Consider the following 17,221-nt stretch of genomic DNA (forward strand, 5'->3'; position numbering starts at 1 on the left):
GAAGTGCAGAGGTCAGAAATCCCACGGAGGGCAAAGGCAGAACACAGACATCAAAGGGGAGACAGCCATCCCAAATAAATTGAGTGTGAAACCTGGACGGAGGATATTTTTTTGCAGTCGCGGCCCAGTTTCCAAACGAGGGGGACTGGCTGGACCTCCAAATGAAGCCCGCCTCGTTTTGATGAGCCCATCTGTATTCAGCCTCGATCCTCGCTCGCTCGCTCTCTCTCTCTCTCTCTCTCTGGGAGACGGAGATACGGACAGCCGGCCCGGCCTGGCAGCGCCTCGGCGTCTCCGATGTGCCCTCACGAAGAACCAGGCGGCCAGATGCCACGTCTCTAATCACGGAGACAAAGGCCGCGACCCGGCCGGCGTCTGGCGCCCGCCACCAGGTGTGTGGGCCTGATTAAAGACGTCCGCCCGCGCGCGTGGACATTTCGGAGGACAATAAAGAAAACAACATGTGTTGCACTGATTGCCTGGCTAAGTGATGCTTTACCTTGCCGCCGTTGGTTTTTTTTTTTTATTACCGTTATCCGTCCCTACCCTTCCCTCCTGACAGACTTCCGAGAGAGTTAGCGCGGGGAAAGATAGCATAATTGTTAACATCTGTTGCGGCTCTCGCAAAACGCGAAGCTTCCGGTATGTACAGATGGCCCATTATGGCGCTAAAAGAAGATGATAATGTTCTGAGTGATCGGGCAGGATTCCCTGTCATCGTACTTGTTTGTTTTTGGGGTTTTTTTTTTTTTTTTTGGAAGAGCATGTGCGATCCAGCGGGGGGCGCCGGTTCCCGCGTTGACGATCGCGCCGAAGAGACGACGTTTGCAGGCTACGCCGCTTACCTGAGGGGAAGTGCTCGTTGATTGGCCAGTTGTCCACCTGCAGGGTTGCGTTGCCGCCATTCCTGGTGAAGCGCACCAGGTGGTATTTCCCATCATTCACGGTGGTGGTCACCTCCCTGACGCTGATGTCCTCTGTGCCGATGTTGAAGGTGACGCTAACTTTGCCTTCCTCCTGAAAGAGAAAATATCAATTATTTGGCTTTAATGTGTTGAGAAAAGGGTTTCAGAAGATTTGATTAAACACAAATATAACTAGTAATTTAAATATCACAAACATTTCGGAATTTTGTTCGTATTGCCTAATGACGAGAATTTAGAAATAAATATTTTTCTAATAATTTGAGTTACTTGAGTGACGTCATGATCAGCAAGATAAAAACACAAAATAGTTTTCTTTAGATGTAAAGATTATTCCACAAATTCAGAATTTGAAAACAAATGACCTGTATGATAATATTCAAAAGTTCTGAGATGCACTATTAAAATAGTAATAATAATTAAAAAAAAAGAACATTCCTCCATACATAATTTTTTTTAACTTGCTCATCATAATGATTTTGGCTTCCAATAATAAAAATAACACGATAAAAATTGTAATTTTGCACCGATACCCTCTTTTTGCCAGGCTGCAGTCAATTGTAATTCAATTGTGATTACAATCGTGATTTAAATTTTGCCCAAAATTGAACCTGCGTGTCTTTGGACTGTTGGAAACCCTCGTGAACAAGGTGTGAACTTGCAAGAAGCTGCAGTGCTGACCGGTCTGCCATGGTTTCTGCAAATATGCCACCTTTTTTCTTTTCTTTTCAACCCTGCTAGCCAAGCGACCGGGCCAGGGTTGGATTACAGGCCTGTATGAACGCGTCTTAGCCTGTGCATTCCAAGGCTTCACACTTAACCGAGCACTGGCTATCTCGCTAATTCCACCTTTCCGAAGAGACTCTCCATTTAATTCACAAACAAGATCAGCCCAGAAGCACTAGACGCAAGCATTATGCATTATTTAATGTCATTTGATAAAAATATACTGCCAGCAGAAATGTAGGACACTCATGTAACGATGACTAATGTATTTCTGAGAGAGCCGCGCTGAACGCCCGGGCAGTCGCTCATCTGAGTCGAGCGGGCGGCCATGTTTTATTTAATGCCACTAAAGGGTATTATTTGAGCAAGAGGTGATAAAGAGGGAGTTCTCCCCAAGCCGCCCGAGCATCGCGTCCCTCAGGCCTCGACTAGAATGCGTGCCTGGACTGAACAAGGAAAAGGTTTTAATACCTTGAGCGATGAACGATGTTGGTGACCCTCTCATGATGTTTGTTCTAATCCCTGAAGGGAATTTGGTGCTGTAATTCTGTGCATTGAAGGGACATGGCGGTGGGGCCGCTAGCAAGAGCAAGTGGACGGTGCACCGGGCTGGTACCATGACAAATTAATATTCTAACATGCTCCCTCGCTCCAAATAACGATTCCCTCGATCTGGTGCAGGCCGAGTTATGTAATTAATGCAAACTAGATACATGAAGGACGAAACGTCACCCTGTGCTGTGACGTCCAGGGATTACGGGTTAAATAGAGAGATGATGCTATGAAACCATGGACCCGGTCCAACCTTGTACATATATCCGGTGGTAAAAGCCCTGTCTGGATCCAGTCACGGCTCGGGGGAGTTCAGGAACCCCATTAGAGCATCGCCGAAAGCACGCCGCCTCCTACAATCATTGCACATCCACGTACAGTCGGTCCCCGTTGTGGGGAGAGGTGATGATAACAAATGACTGACTGTCCGAGCCCCGCCGAACCTCGGGGATTTGCTGCCACTGTCTGCACAAAGGGCAGCCCTTCAAAGCACAAAGCTATCTCCCTCTCTGGGTCTCTATCTCTCTCGTCCCCCCAACCTCCCTGCCACTCGTCCCTTCCATCCCTCTCCATTTTAATTCGGTGTGCCTCCCCCCGCCTCCCACTTTTCCACCTCACCACCGGCATCCATCTTGGTCGCCGTTTTAATGCGGCTGATGTGACGTGATTGACATTTCCAATTACGCTTTATTGGCCCACCGGTCACAAGGCAGGGTTGCCTCATTGTCTCCTCAAAAAAGAAAAAAGGAGGGACAAAACATGCAAAGGAAAACCGACATGGATCCTTTTTTATTTGCTGTTGTTGTCATCATGGAAAAGGTCAGAGCTCATGTCGCGTTTGAGAAGACAGGCTGTTGTGCCAGTCAGTCTACGCGTGGACAGCGTTTCAACAACAACAAAAGGAGCCGCCCACATGTAGATGCAGGTTATTTGAAGCTAATTGATGATCCCTGAGATATATCAAGTTTCTCAGCAGAGCCTCTGTTCGTGTTGGTGTGTGTGTGTATAAGGAAATGGAAGAACTGAGAAGAGTGGAGAGCTGGGTGACGGATGATAAAAGTAATTTGAGTTACGGACGCAGCGTGAGGCTCCAGTGTTCGCGCGTCGGGCTCTCACGGACGCTGTTAATAAGATCCGCAATCAAATTCAAGCTCCGGTCGATGCCTGCGACACAAAAAGATGGCCCAGGGCAACGAATCGCTCACACGGCCTTCATTATCACCACCATCTAAAACACCCACTGGCGTCTGACGGAGACCTGTCCACACGCAGGAGGTCCAGTCAAAGGGACCTGTGTGGCAGGACCTGAGCATTTTAGACGAGAGCATTAATGCAGTGGCACAGCCAATACCCGAACATTACAGCCGTGTAAAGATTTCGCTTCTGCCATTAAGCATATCATGTTATAAAGCCACCACGGGCCCATGAGGGCTTGAGAGCCGAAGAAAATAGCTGTAGAAATTGACATAAAACCGCAGCGGGTCCCGTATCACATGCGCAAATCGTCCCCGGATGGATTACATAGACTGCGCACATGACTGCTTATCTATATTTGCTTCCATGGTGGGGCTCCCAAAGAAAACATCAAAGCATCAAGGTGCCCACGACGGTGCTATCGATCAGAGGGGTTAAATGATGGTGCCGTTAGAAGAAAAGGAAAAAGGTGCCTCCGCGGCGCAACATCCATCGGAGAGTAAGTGAGGCCGAGGGCTGCCGAGCGGCAGGAACATTTGCAGCCCTTTGTAGGCCGCGGGGCTCCCGTCATTAGGGGGAAAGCGATGGCTCCGCCGTCGGCCTCCTGCTCACCTCCAATTCTGCCATGAATAAAAGAGGGGCGGTAAAAAAAGATGAAGTCTTAATGACCCCGGTTCAACAAACACGCTTCCCAACGCTGCGCCCCACCGTGCCGACATGCCGGAAAAGGCAGAGGCATCCAGTCCGTGCTGCGATTTCGCCTGACTAGAATAGAATAGAAGTTGGTGACCCGCATGGAATGGATTTCTGTCAGGCGCTATTAAATGATGGCACTCATTGTTCGGAACTCATTCTGCAATTATGTGAAAGTGGGAGGTGTGTTCATTTTTTCACCATTGTTCTGAAATTACGAAATGAGATGGTTTCTACTGTTGTTTTAAATATGCAACAACAGACAATTTGAGCAATAGTGCACAAAGGAAGTGTTCGATATTGGCAGCGGAGTCTTGCGGCTGCTCAGGATTGCTGGTATTGAATGGTGCAGCACGACCTTGACTGTATTACTGCTTTTTTATACTACGGTTTCACTGTTCATTTATGAATGGCTGTAATAACAAAAACAAATGCATATTTTCAAAAAATCTCAATCCAAGATCAATTGCAATTGTTGCTAGGCAATGTCACTGAGTTGCTCAGATAACACAGTGTCTTGTAAAACAAAGCAAGCCAGGGCTAAAGAAAATAATGATGAAAATGAGGAGGGTGGTGGTAGCCTAGAGGGTAACACATTCGCTTATGAACCCAGGTTCAAACCCCACTTACTACCATTGTGTCCCTGAGCAAGACACTTAACCCTGAGTGTCTTCAGTGGGCTGTCCCTGTAACTACTGATTGTAAGTCTGATAAATGCTGTAAATGTAAATTATGATTTTTCAGCTAGTAACAATGCAAGAATCGTGACGTACGCTCAAATTAAGTAAACAGATGCATTCGAACAATATGCATTCTGCAGGATGTATCCTAAAGGAATTCATAAAAAATATATACATAAAATTATAACTTAGAAAATGCAAACACAAATTAAACTGATCAAATGGTCCCAATGAAGATCTTTAGTAATGGTCTACACTGTATACAGCATTTCTCCATAGAGATGAAGTAATTCTACCATAAGCACACATACAAAATGGCACTTTTCTTAATGCTAGATAATTGAAGTCCACTACTGAGTTTGTTAATGTTCAGGTCTGCCAAACAATTTTGGCCCGTAACTCTGTCTGCCAAATAAAAAATAAAATAAAAAGAAAGAGAGAGAGGGGTAATGCATATTAAATTTAGATTTAGGCAACATTGTGGAAAGTAATGGCTTTGACTCCCTTGCTAGCTCAATGTCAAAAGGCACTGAAGCACTTTGATCGTCCCTCTGATCTTGTTGGGTCAGCCTTATCAATTATTTAGCGAGTATTTCCTGTTGTCCGTCCGCCTTCACATACCTCCACTGGACACTAATGGAGAGCGGGTCTAAAAGTAACATGTATCATTGTTAATGTGGTGCTATTTCCGGCAGATTTCGAGATCTGAGATCCACGCTGTCACGCACCTCACATTCGGACTGTTGGAAAAAGAAAAAGAGATAAACCTCAATAAATGAGTGCAGAAAGTCTTTTGTTTGGGGGATTTTGCTGGCCTGGTTAATGCTATGAATGGACAATGCGGATCAATGTGATTGATCACACATTTCTTTCCTGGTGGGAGCTGTCTACCAGAATGATGATGGTGATGATCCACAACATGAGCATGAAAATTATGCAAATCATCCATCCAAGGTTTGGGAAGTTGTTGAATGGCATTTAAAGCACAAGGCTGGGAGGTTGTGGAGACCAACACTAAACCAAGATACATCATGCATTGGTCTCAAACTGTTCCTAGACTTCTATGTAGGACAACCAATGGCCTCACCTGAATCAGTAGCTCTTTGAAGTTATTCTGTGTGTACTAAGAAATATGAAATACTGTGAAAAGGATTTGCCTATGGAATTATGAATTTTGCATGAACGGAACTGCGGTCCAGTTCAAAGGCCAGAGCTATATACCTTATTTATTTACTCAAACACACACACATACATGTATAGTGGTGCAAGAAGCCGTAGTGAATTTATTTAAGCGCCATTGGCCCTCTCTCATTTCAAGCGCAGCCTGGTTTCTTATTCCCACCAGCATTAATTCACACACCTCCGAGCTCCCGGACCACGGCAGCAGAGAAGTAATGAGTTGCACGGAGCCTCGCGTTGACGCGGCCGACATCTCTGACCCGTGCAATTAGATTTGCATCAGTGCAAATCAGCTCCGGCGCAACGTGTGAACAGTCCGATCACACGCCTGATACCCGGCGTGAACAATTATTATTAAAAATGAACGAACCGATGCGGTGTGCAAGCCGATGTGCACAAAGCTCGTGTGTATGAGTCTTCTTCATTCTATATAAACTGCAGGAGTGAGTGGCCGCTGGTCCGGGAGGCGATGCAGCCCTCTGCGGAGCAACTGCTCCGCGTTTGCCCTGTTTGACTGGTTCATTAAAAAGGAGCTAAACGGAATTTGTGCACAACGGAATACAGTGCGGTGAAAGACCATTAGGGATCGGGCTAATGAAATTGAAACAGCCTGGTAATCAAATTGGAATCTGTTCAGTAGTTATTTAATTTAATGTGTTGGCGAATTTCAATTTGGTCCCAACTTAAAATTGCTCGGCTTTAATCATCCAGGCAGCGAGAAAAAAAAAAAAAAGGGGGGGGGGGGGGTACATGTGAGCTCCACTACGAGGCAATTTGGAAAACCAGACATCAAGTAGTATCTTCCACGTCAAAGAAACAAAAGGTTTAGTTGACATTTCATGCGAAAAAACACCGTCACAAGAACATCAATGTGCATGCTGCGAGTTGGAACATTTTTTGGACCCTTTGGGGTTTGTTTCCTGGCAGGGGCCACAACCAATAATTCTTTAATCGACTCTCTCAGAGGGAAGCGAGGCATTGAGGTCGCCTTTAGGAACTGCGCTCACACGCGCAACAATGAGGTCTGTTGTGCTCTGGCGCCACACCAAAGCCGTGGCGCATCAGAAACCAGCAGACACGCGAACGTGGCGAAACCCTTCAGCGTAATTATCTCAGCGGCCGCTGCTCGTTCAACACACGCTGAATTCCGCCAAGAGCCCCTTGGACGTACTTCACTTTCAACATGAAGAGCCGTGTCGACTTCACAGTCAGATGAAGTGGCATCGGCCCATCTGTTTATCGCCCGCTCTGTTCGCCGCGTTGCAGGGCGCCAATGCTGAAATGTGAAAACAACTGTGTCCCCTTCCGGTTCTGGGTGCTTGGAGGGGGTTGGCTGTTCCAAATCTGCCAGCCGCTAAAAAAAAAACTCCCAAAAACCAGAAAGCTGCGCTACGCCTGTCCCTCCGCGTAATAACTGGGCTCGGTTCGGAGCTAATCCGTTACGGCTGGACACGGGCGGCGCCACGGCAGGTGAATGCGTAAGTCCGTACGTGCAGAGTCAGGATGCTTGGGAAAGAAACGAGAAGCCGGAGCTTATAGAGACATCAGACGTGTTGATGAGACCGGAAAAAAAAAAAAAAAACATTCCCTTTCTTCCCCGATTCTTCGGCCTGCCAAGCGTCAAGAGATTGCGAGCATGGGCAGACGCCGGGCTAGGATGAGATCCGCTCTGGACGTTTGGGATAAACAGGCGCTCTCTCCGCCGAGGAGGATGAAATCCACACCGGCATGGGCTGGGATTGCAGATAACGGCTGATGAGGCATGGAGGCTGTGTGTGTGTGTGTTTGGGGGGGGGTGAAACATTACTGCCGCCAGCCCACATGAAAACAAAGTTGGACTTCCCGGTGAGCGAACACCAGTGCGCTCCTTACACCATCATTTATGATCAGGCAATAAAGGCTGCACGAAACAATACACCATTCCAGGTTTGTAATCATGTTAAACTTCTCCTTTTGGCTTTCTATTCCCTTTGTTTTTTTGGTGTGGCACAGAGCCTCGGCAGCCGCTCACCTGCGGAGCGCCGTCACCACCGGCAGTGACGTTGGCATGCCGGCGCCGGCCAGAGCATCCCTAATGTGTTCTGGCTCTCGTTTACGCAGTCGTTTCACGTCTCTTCCTTCATCTCTAATACATGAACACAAACACATCACTCGCATCGAAATCGTGCTCACGTCTCAGCCACAATCGCTACGGAATTCCATCCAGCCCGAAAGGGATTGGGAATATGGCATGTATTCAAAAAAAAAAAAAAACGGCTAATATTAAACAGAGTTGCCCGGAAACCTGATGCAGAGCCAAATACCACTCGAAACGAATGGAGATAGCGAGTCGGACCCCCCGTTGTTAAATAGCCCAGAATCTCCCTTGCTGCTCCAGCCGTAACTGGCCGCCTCCTGGCTGCTCATCACACAGCCGGGGGAGCCGAGCGGCGCTGACGCCTGCTAGATGGGCTGCAAGGAGAGGGTCTCTGAAATGGAGAGGGGATGTCTCTCGTCCAGAGGGCAAAAGATGTCTGAATTGACAATGGGGGAAATCTAGGTCGGCCGTTTTCCACCCGTCTCGTAGGGCTTTGCTACCCTGATGCCGGTTGGCCCAGTTCCTAGAAGAGCTGGATCCCGCATATCAATCTCGCCATGCATGCTATTATAAAATCCATGCGGCGGGCCTGCTCATGCTGTGGCAAGCACGGCCTTGCAAATTAGCAATTGCCGTGTTTCTCCGAGGAATGTTAATGGCCGCCGCATTTTACAATACAAGTCCTCAATGCCTTTAATTAACCTCCCTTTGTTTCATTTTTTGGTTTCACAATCAGTTCATTTCACTGGCATCAAAACAATTCAGCTTACAAATCATTAGCATTTTCGTCAGCAAACAAAACATGGAGATAAGATTCAGAGCCAAAGCCTATGTGAACTGGGGCTTTTCAATAGAAGCGACAAGAAAATTCTGAGGTTTTGGCTCGATTGCATTAAATATGTCAGATTTGCAAACCCATATGTGTTTGGGACTCAATTATTAACCTAGATGAAATCAGTATTTATTGCAAAATGATTACAGTCAGACTGTACACTAGGTAGATTGGCGACTCTGAACTGGTCCCTGGTCCCTGATCCCCCCTGGTCCCCTCAGCCTCAAACCTGAATAGGACTAAGCGGCTCAGGAAAGCGAGTGAGAGTGAGTGTATATGGGACATCTGGCACTTATGAAGGTGTGAATACAAAGGTGTGAGCGTCTCTCTCTCTCTCTCTCACTCTCTCTCTCACACACACTGCATTATTCCAGGAGTCTGTTAGTGCCCATGGACTCAAAGAGATCAAAGCTGCTTCACCGCGGCAAACGTAGTCTCATTTCACTGCATGGACTCTGTTTAAAATGCACAGGACCCATTGCGAGATCCGACTTTTACAGAATACTGTGCCTGAAGAGACTTCACATACAACTGCGGCAGGTCCATGATCACAAAAGGCAACCTGAACCTGGACAAGCTTCATTTTGAGAAATGTCCTCTGTCATGTAGGCCGGTTAGCTCAGCTGGTTACAGCATGATGCTAATAACGGCAAGGTCGCTGTCAGGATCCGGTCCGAAATGGGGGTTACTCCGGTCCGGGTCAGGATCAGGATCCGGACCGGAGTTTCATTGTTGTCCTGTGTAATGTTCCCTAATCGTTTTCACCTGTGTTAATTGTATAAAGCTGCCCTGTTCGTTTCTGTCCGCTGTCAGGTCTTTGAAGTTATGTTCCGTGTTCACCAGTGTCTACGTCTCGGATGTCTCCCCTGTCCTGTGATTCACTAATTAAACCCCGGTTTCGTGATGTCAGGTGAAAGCGTCATTCATTCCTCGTCACTCCACGTCCTCCTCTCCGTTCACCCGCCGCGTCATGCCCGCATGGACGTGACAGTCGCGGGTTTTGACCCCCGTACTGGGCACGATTGTTTAGGGTGATAGTAGCCTAGCGGGTAACACACTCGCCTATGAACCAGAAGACCCAGGTTCAAATCCCGCTTACTACCATTGTGTCCCTGAGCAAGACACTTAACCCTAAGTTGCTCCAGGGGGGGACTGTCCCTGTAACTACTGATTTTAAGTCGCTCTGGATAAGGGCGTCTGATAAATGCCGTAAATGTAAATGTCATACAGGGTATCGTGGCAGGGTACAATGCTGTAACAAAACCAGGGCTGTTCCAATACAACTGGGAAATCAATGTAATGTAACCAGTAATGGAGACCTTTTGAAAGAGCTACTAGCTACTTAAACCAACATTGTGTAAATCATGGACGTTAATCTATTATGATGTGGTGTTTTTATGTAATGGTGTAACTGTGTGTGATTAGGCATACATAGCATATCTTAGCACTATATGGTATAAACTACACACACTCATGTTCCAGTCTTCTGTTTAATGGCTCTGCATAATTCTAATTTATTGATCTTGTTTTACCAGTCACAATACAAAATGGCAAACATCTGGTGCCTGCCTGACTACTGACTGAATTGCTTTTAAGAACAGATGGATCGTAGATGCATTCTGGAAGCCGAAAATCTAAAAGTTCCTCACTGTGGTTTTTGTCCATAATAAACTCAGCAAATAACTCAATGCTACACCATACAACATTATCAGCTCTACAGTTTGAATGTACTTTACAGTCTTAGCGAATTATTAATTATTAAAGTTCTTCTTAATGAACCAGTCCACCAGAAGATCACCATCGCTCAAGGTGAAGGGGGGGACAAGTTGTGCAAGCCTGAATAAAATATCAAGGCATGAATTAAGTGTCTCCATCAAAGGTCCCAGTCAAAGGGCTCTGTGATGTCAGGGACAATAACCGGGTTAGAGGGCAGCGTCTTTATCGATGCTCGCCGCTGTCACATCACTCACCTCCAGAATAAGCTGACTCAAAGTGAAAAAAAAAAACGCCTGCGGGCACCGGGGCACCGACCTGATGGAGCGCGTCAAAGGCCATTTAAGCTTCTCAACCGGATACGCCCTGCTGAGGTGAGGGGTAGACGAGTGCTATGGTCAATGAGCATGTTCCATATTTTCCCTGCCTCCTGTAACGAGAAGCCAGGGCCTATGGGAAATGCCGGCCTCCGCCGTCATGTGATACACTCTATCAATTCCAAAGTCAAAAAAAAAAAAAAAAAAAAAAAACAGTGATCCAAATGCAAAACTATTAATTCTGCCGAGCGAACTGATTAATTATGGCGCATTAGAGATTAACGAGCGCAATATTACGCTTGTTGGTTCCTTCATATTTCACATTTGCGCATGTAATCGTTTCAGTCGGTTCCGTGCGAGGAACACTGCGGCAGGTTTCTGTAAATACATTCTCCGCGCGCGAGCTCAACTTTTCCGTTTGATCTCGCTTCTTTTCTGGAACGGGAAAGAAACTTCTCACTGCTTTGGCCAGCAGGTGCCTAATCCTAAATGAATATGTTCAGGGGAAGCCAATCCCGCGCCCCGCCACAGATATTGAAAGGAGCGGATAGATTTTTTTTTTTCCCCTCCTCTCCAGTAGATTTATTTTCTAATGTTGAAGTTTATCACTTGAGCAGCTGCAATTCATCATGCCTTTCTTGTCTATAATCCAAGGAGCAGTCAATTTGCTAAATGTGCTGCTTTCTTATTTATTTATTTCCAATCACAGGGGAATGCTGGGCGAAAATGTGTTGAGCACAGCTTTCTGGACGGCAGCGTGGCTGTACTTTGGGGGGAAACTTGCGAAGAAAAGTGCCGTTGGGACATTGCTTTTATCAAAGGCACAAAGAAATAGTGGCCTCACGGCGGTGAACCAGAGTGGGCAGTAAGGAGGCGATCCCTGACTTTTGACCAGTGACTTCTAAAATGATTGCCAACAATTAGTATAAAGGACTAGAAAAAAAATCGCTACCTGTCACGAACACCTCACCAAAAGGTTTCCTTCAAAGGCCTGTGAGCCAGAACTTTTTGCATAACTGGAACTGTATCTGGAGAAGGATTCTCATTTAAATTGCGATAAACTCTTGTGATTGTTGCAATGTAAAATGTTTTCTTTGGGGGCAAGGTTTCTGTGAAACTGCTGAAAGAAGTGAGACTCCATCGGGGGGATTTCGCTTCGGCTGGTCGCACATGTCTGCAACTTTCCGTGAGTTTTCCTCAATTGATGACTTTTCTTTGTGTTCCACAAAATAATGCAACGCGAGAGTGACGTTGTTGTCAGCCAATTGGCGCGCAGTGGCCGTCTAGTATAAATATTATAAGGACACCATTATAAGAAAAAGGGACACGCAACAATAGTTAACCCCCACTTTCGTGCGCAACACTTGGAAAGTATTGTGCACGATCCTTGGCGGAAATTTGAGGGTAAATGCCCAGCATTCCTGTCTCACATGTCTGATTGGCTGAATTTGCATTAATTGTTGCAATCGCAAGATTGCAAATTCCTGGAGGGACTGTTAAATGGTACAATTAAATGATACGATTAGGGACATTTTTTCTTATGGTGACTTTAAAAAAAAATATTCACACACTGTCACATAACTGGACAGGAAGATCACTTAGGGTCGAAAGGGTAAAAGGTAAAATTTATGCATTTTGAGAAATGCATTTGGACTGACTGGGCACAAGGTGTAGGATCATAGGTGACAGTAAACCAGGAAAAAAAACTCTCCAAATTAAAATATTGAATATTAAAATAAAAAAATTAAGAATGCAGTCCTACATCTTGTTCATGTAACAATATTGTACAAATGTATATTTATAACATTTATCAGTACGTTCTTATCATTAGGGACAGTTTACATTGACAGTCCCCAGAGACACTGAGGGTTAAGTGTCTTGCTCATGGACACAATGCTACTAAGTGGGTTTTGAACCTGTGACTTTGTGGTTTTCTGGTTCATAGGCGAGTGTCTTACCCACAAGGATTCTACCACCACATTAATTCAATTCTGTGCATATTTTTTCTTTTCTGTGCACAACTTTTTTAACTATGAACTTTCATTAAGACAATGTACATATTTCAAATGTCAGCAGACATCATGTTATTCCAGGATTTTGCACAAATCCAGGAAGTTGGAATGAACCCTGGACACACAATACAGTCAAGGTCATTCAAGGTTGATATCTAGCAGCAGCATACTGGGTGAGGCATACCATACCGGCCCCAGCATTAAAGACAAGTGAATAGAAGATTTCCCCAGGAGGAACTGTGAGATTGTTTTTCTCATCGATTAAAAAAAAAAAAATCCTAACACATGAGACATATATCAAACTGACTGGCCGTAGCATCGGATGCAGGCGGATTTGTAATGACCGAGACTTTGATGGTCTGACTTGATCAGTTATTACTTCCTTGTCCTCTTGCCTCGAAGTGTCAGTGCCGTATAATCATTCCGAAGGCGGCCAGGGCTTTTTGAGCGCTGACTGACAGCCAGATCTGTCCTCGCGGGCGCACAACGAGACGTGTGGTGTCAACGCGGCTGTTTGGGCCCACGTGTGAGACACACAGGCGAAGCAGAAAGCCTACTTGACAACTGGTGCAGGGTCTGCTCCTCCCGTCTGTGCAAATTTCATGGCCTGGGCTGTGTTGCCAAATCTATAAATCATGTGGTGAAAGTTGCTCTGCCAAATTTCTGATGCCGGATTTTCGTACCTGTGGTACAATTTTACAAAAGCACAAGGAGGATGACATGATAAGAGCAGGATTGATAATCTCTTATTGATCACAGCAACGAGAGCAGCACCGCTACGCAAAAATTAGCCAATCGTAATGCAAACCAGTCGGAAGACAGTGTATACCATGCCATACCTATTTCCACATAGATCCAGTGACATTGGTGGCACATAGGAAGCTCATTATTAATACGAGAGGTGTGATTCACCTGTAACGTTGGGCGTGGTTTTTGTCTATAAGGTGGGGCCAAGCGAAACAGGACAAGGGAGGTTCATTAAAAAGTTGCCATTAAGTCCTCTTCTCCGTAAAACTCTTATGGCCTGTGTAGAGCCATGGAAAAGCATTCATCATAAGATTGATTTGTTGAGTTTGTACCTCATTTACATGGTAATGTTCAGAAATCTCTAATTGTCCACATTTTCGGCTTGCTGATTGCAGGTGCGGTGACACTAGATTTCAGCTCAAAGATGAAGTTTTCCAACTGCAGGCCCATATTCAAGCCAATTGTTAATCCATGTTAATTTCAACACTAGTCTACATCCATGGTGCATGTGTCTTGCTGGGACTGGAGCCAATTCAACTCATCCCGACTAGGTTCCTGATATCAAAACAGAAGAACCAGATTTACATTGTTTAGTTGGTGCTGTCTTAGAAAATCCAAGCCCACAATCCCAAGACCTTCTACTGGCAAAACTATGGAGCATTTCAGAATTTCGGGGGGAAAAACACCAGAAGTGGTTGGAATAGCCTACTCTATGGTCTCAATGTGTTTCGCAAAAACTCGTTTCATTTCCGCTAAAGTGAGATATAAAACCACTGGGTCCAGCGCTACCAGGGACCATCCATCATGACAATGATAATATTTCTTCCACATTTACTGCATGCAGAAAAGTAACTGAATTCATTCCCAGACCTCCAAGCATGGCGGGGTCCTCATTTGATGGTATAAATCATGAAAATAACTTCTCAAAAATGGATTGTGTGGCCCGAATGGCCGACGTATGAGAAAATATCTCGAATCTCTATCGAGGTGTCATGGAAATACACTCGGGCTGAGATGGAATGCAATATTTACTATACCCTCCCCAATTCATTTCATTCCTCGAGCCACCCCATGTTCACTTATCTGGAATGTGATTTCAATTACCTACAAGTTGTACCTTTTTTTTTAAACTCCTCTCTAAATTAAAGTGGGGAAGCTGAAGCGAATAATGGAATGCATTGTGCCACGGCAACATTAAAATCCAGGGAGATAGTCCATTAGCGTATGAGGCGGTGAATGACGTGAATACCAGATCGAAGACATTCCTCACTGTGCAGTGTTGCCGGCCAAGGAGACCACCGCTTGCTTGCTGCTCTTCCCTGCATCGCACAATGATCGTATCACAATCGAATCAGCCAATGAGCAGCTTAAAATTAGCCGTTTTCCATACCTTCAAACATGGACAGATGCACCAATGCACCATAATGGACTGTTTAATACCAACCTTATCTTAAACCTAAAACCAGTCTGCTTTCTGGTTGGCCTAGTGGCTGAGGAAACAGACCCGTAGTCATAAAGTTGCCAGTTCGAGTCCCGAACCGATAAGGTGTCGCCAAGGTGCCCCTGAGGTGCCACTGCGCAAAGCACCGTCCCCACACACTGCTCCATGGGTGCCTGTCATGGCTGCCCACTGCTCACTAAAGGTTAAATGCAGAGACCACATTTCATTGTGTGCACCGCTTGCTGGTGACTTTGACTGGTGAACAAATGATCACCACACTCCATCTATCCCAGAAGGGGGTCCTGTTCTGACTCACTCATCACAAGTTTTCTCACTTTTTCCCCTCCTCGAGTTAATTTGTGTGTACAGAAAGGGTCAAAGTGTGAGGGATGTCAACTGCAGAGCCTGTCAAAGTTTGTGGTATGAATAAGAAATAGGAAATAAATGTTGTGAAAAGGAGCCTGGTTCCTATGTAAATATGGTGCATGTTCAATGGCAAAAATGGCGTTAAGTCTTAATTCTGCATGTATCCAAGCAGATTTGCTTTTCTCACTTGGACTATTGACCTCAGATCATTTTCTTAGCTTCACTTGACTCTAAACAGCAGCAGCAAATGGGATTGGTTTAATGAAGAATCCGTCCGTCCCCACGCAGAGCTGGAAAAATATGGTCTTCACTGCGAAAATGTTGTGTGGGGTTGTAACTGACAAATTGCTAGAATCTTGATAAATTTTCTATGCCAGAATTCCCACTTCAGCACCACAAGCAACAGCACCCAGAACCGAGTCATCCATCTGCTCCTCAAACTCATCCACAGTCCTGGTTTGATGTTTTCCGTACATAATCCTTGACATGGTCTCTCGCAGCATTCATTAAAGCTTCAGAGAGAGCGAGGGACTGACATATTAGACCAACAGCACACCTTTCATGTTCACGTCCTGACAGAAGTGTAAAGGCGAGAGTGTTGCTCGCTCTGGCGCAATCTTCTACCGAAGTCAGGTTGAGTCTCCGGTGAGAATGCGAGAAATATACAGCCCGACCATCTACCCTTGAGAGAAAACCAGGCGCAAAGCAGCCCTTGACCGCCTCACTTTAGCCATCAGCTGAAGCTCAGTTTCGGAGCATTAATGACGCTATGCAATTGCCCACATACAGCTCCCCTCCAATTAAAGTTTAATGAAATCAGGATTTAATAATTTTTTTAATGAAAAACAACTTAAAGCTTGCAATATGTGTATTGCTTTGGGACTGAGACACAACACCTTAAACTGTAATATTTATGAAATATTTATGTCATATTTATGAGTTGGCTATTTCCTTGCCAAAAACTGAAAAAAAAAACCAAGACTTAATTGTTTTGACATTCAAAACAAACCCGCCACTTAGCAAAAAAGCAAAACAAAGTTGATTAGGCAATTACGCGTGATAATTGCATAGCGAGTGTGAAGCTAGACATAGCTAATGGAGAAGAAAAATAATTCATGCCGGACTGGATGCAGCTCCGCAAAACAAAGAGAAGCGGAAAAATTTGTGCCCGCGAAAATGAACAAATAAATAAGGCAACAATGAAGACTGGATTTAAATGCTTCCCTGAATACAGGAGCCATTCCATGAAAGCAAAACTTTGTACGTTATATAGCGGGGAATGCAACTCAACGCTTTTTCTCCTTCGCATGCAGAGCAAAAAAAGAAATACAATTCTGGATTTGTTGTCTGAGATCGCGCTACACCGATGTAGGTGGAGAAAAAATGAATTCTGAACAAGATTGTGATGCCTTTGTCTCCACCCAGTGAACAGATGGTAAGTTTGAGTTTCAGCACTTCGCCACGCTGAACAAACTTCCTTATGGAGGATAAAAGCGCTTTTGTTTCTTCAGATGCCACCAGTACTTTGTTGCATCAGCAGATTTGTTTGCTGGGGCTGCAGCAGGCTGTGCTGCTGATCGGGCCACTGGTTTCTATAAAACCCCAATAATTAGATTTTTACTTGCTCATGTAAATAAAGGAATATTGTAGCAAATTTAACAGAAACCTTACTAGAACAACACACAATTGGTAGATTATTGGTAGAAAACCGGAGAGATATCTGCCACTGGAATGAAAACCTTATTATTTACTCATTATTTTGTAGAATT

The 17,221-nt window shown here is 45.3% G+C and overlaps 1 protein-coding gene across 20 annotated transcripts in view; it reads right to left on the bottom strand.

Annotated features, from left to right (window-relative positions):
* Positions 1 to 17,221, bottom strand: part of nrxn3b (neurexin 3b) — a 200,985-nt gene that overhangs the window by 31,805 nt on the left and 151,959 nt on the right. For all 20 annotated transcript variants that reach the window (XR_003742394.1, XR_003742392.1, XR_003742393.1 and 17 more), the window contains one exon: positions 846 to 1,017. Coding sequence is in view for 17 of the 20 variants with exons in the window: in XM_028953699.1 (XP_028809532.1) it covers positions 846 to 1,017 (172 nt within the window). In the remaining 3 variants the exon portion in view is untranslated. The remainder of the gene's footprint in view (positions 1 to 845; positions 1,018 to 17,221) is intronic.

This window comes from Denticeps clupeoides, chromosome 14 (genome assembly GCF_900700375.1).
Source record: "Denticeps clupeoides chromosome 14, fDenClu1.1, whole genome shotgun sequence".
Classification (NCBI taxonomy): Eukaryota; Metazoa; Chordata; class Actinopteri; order Clupeiformes; family Denticipitidae; genus Denticeps; species Denticeps clupeoides.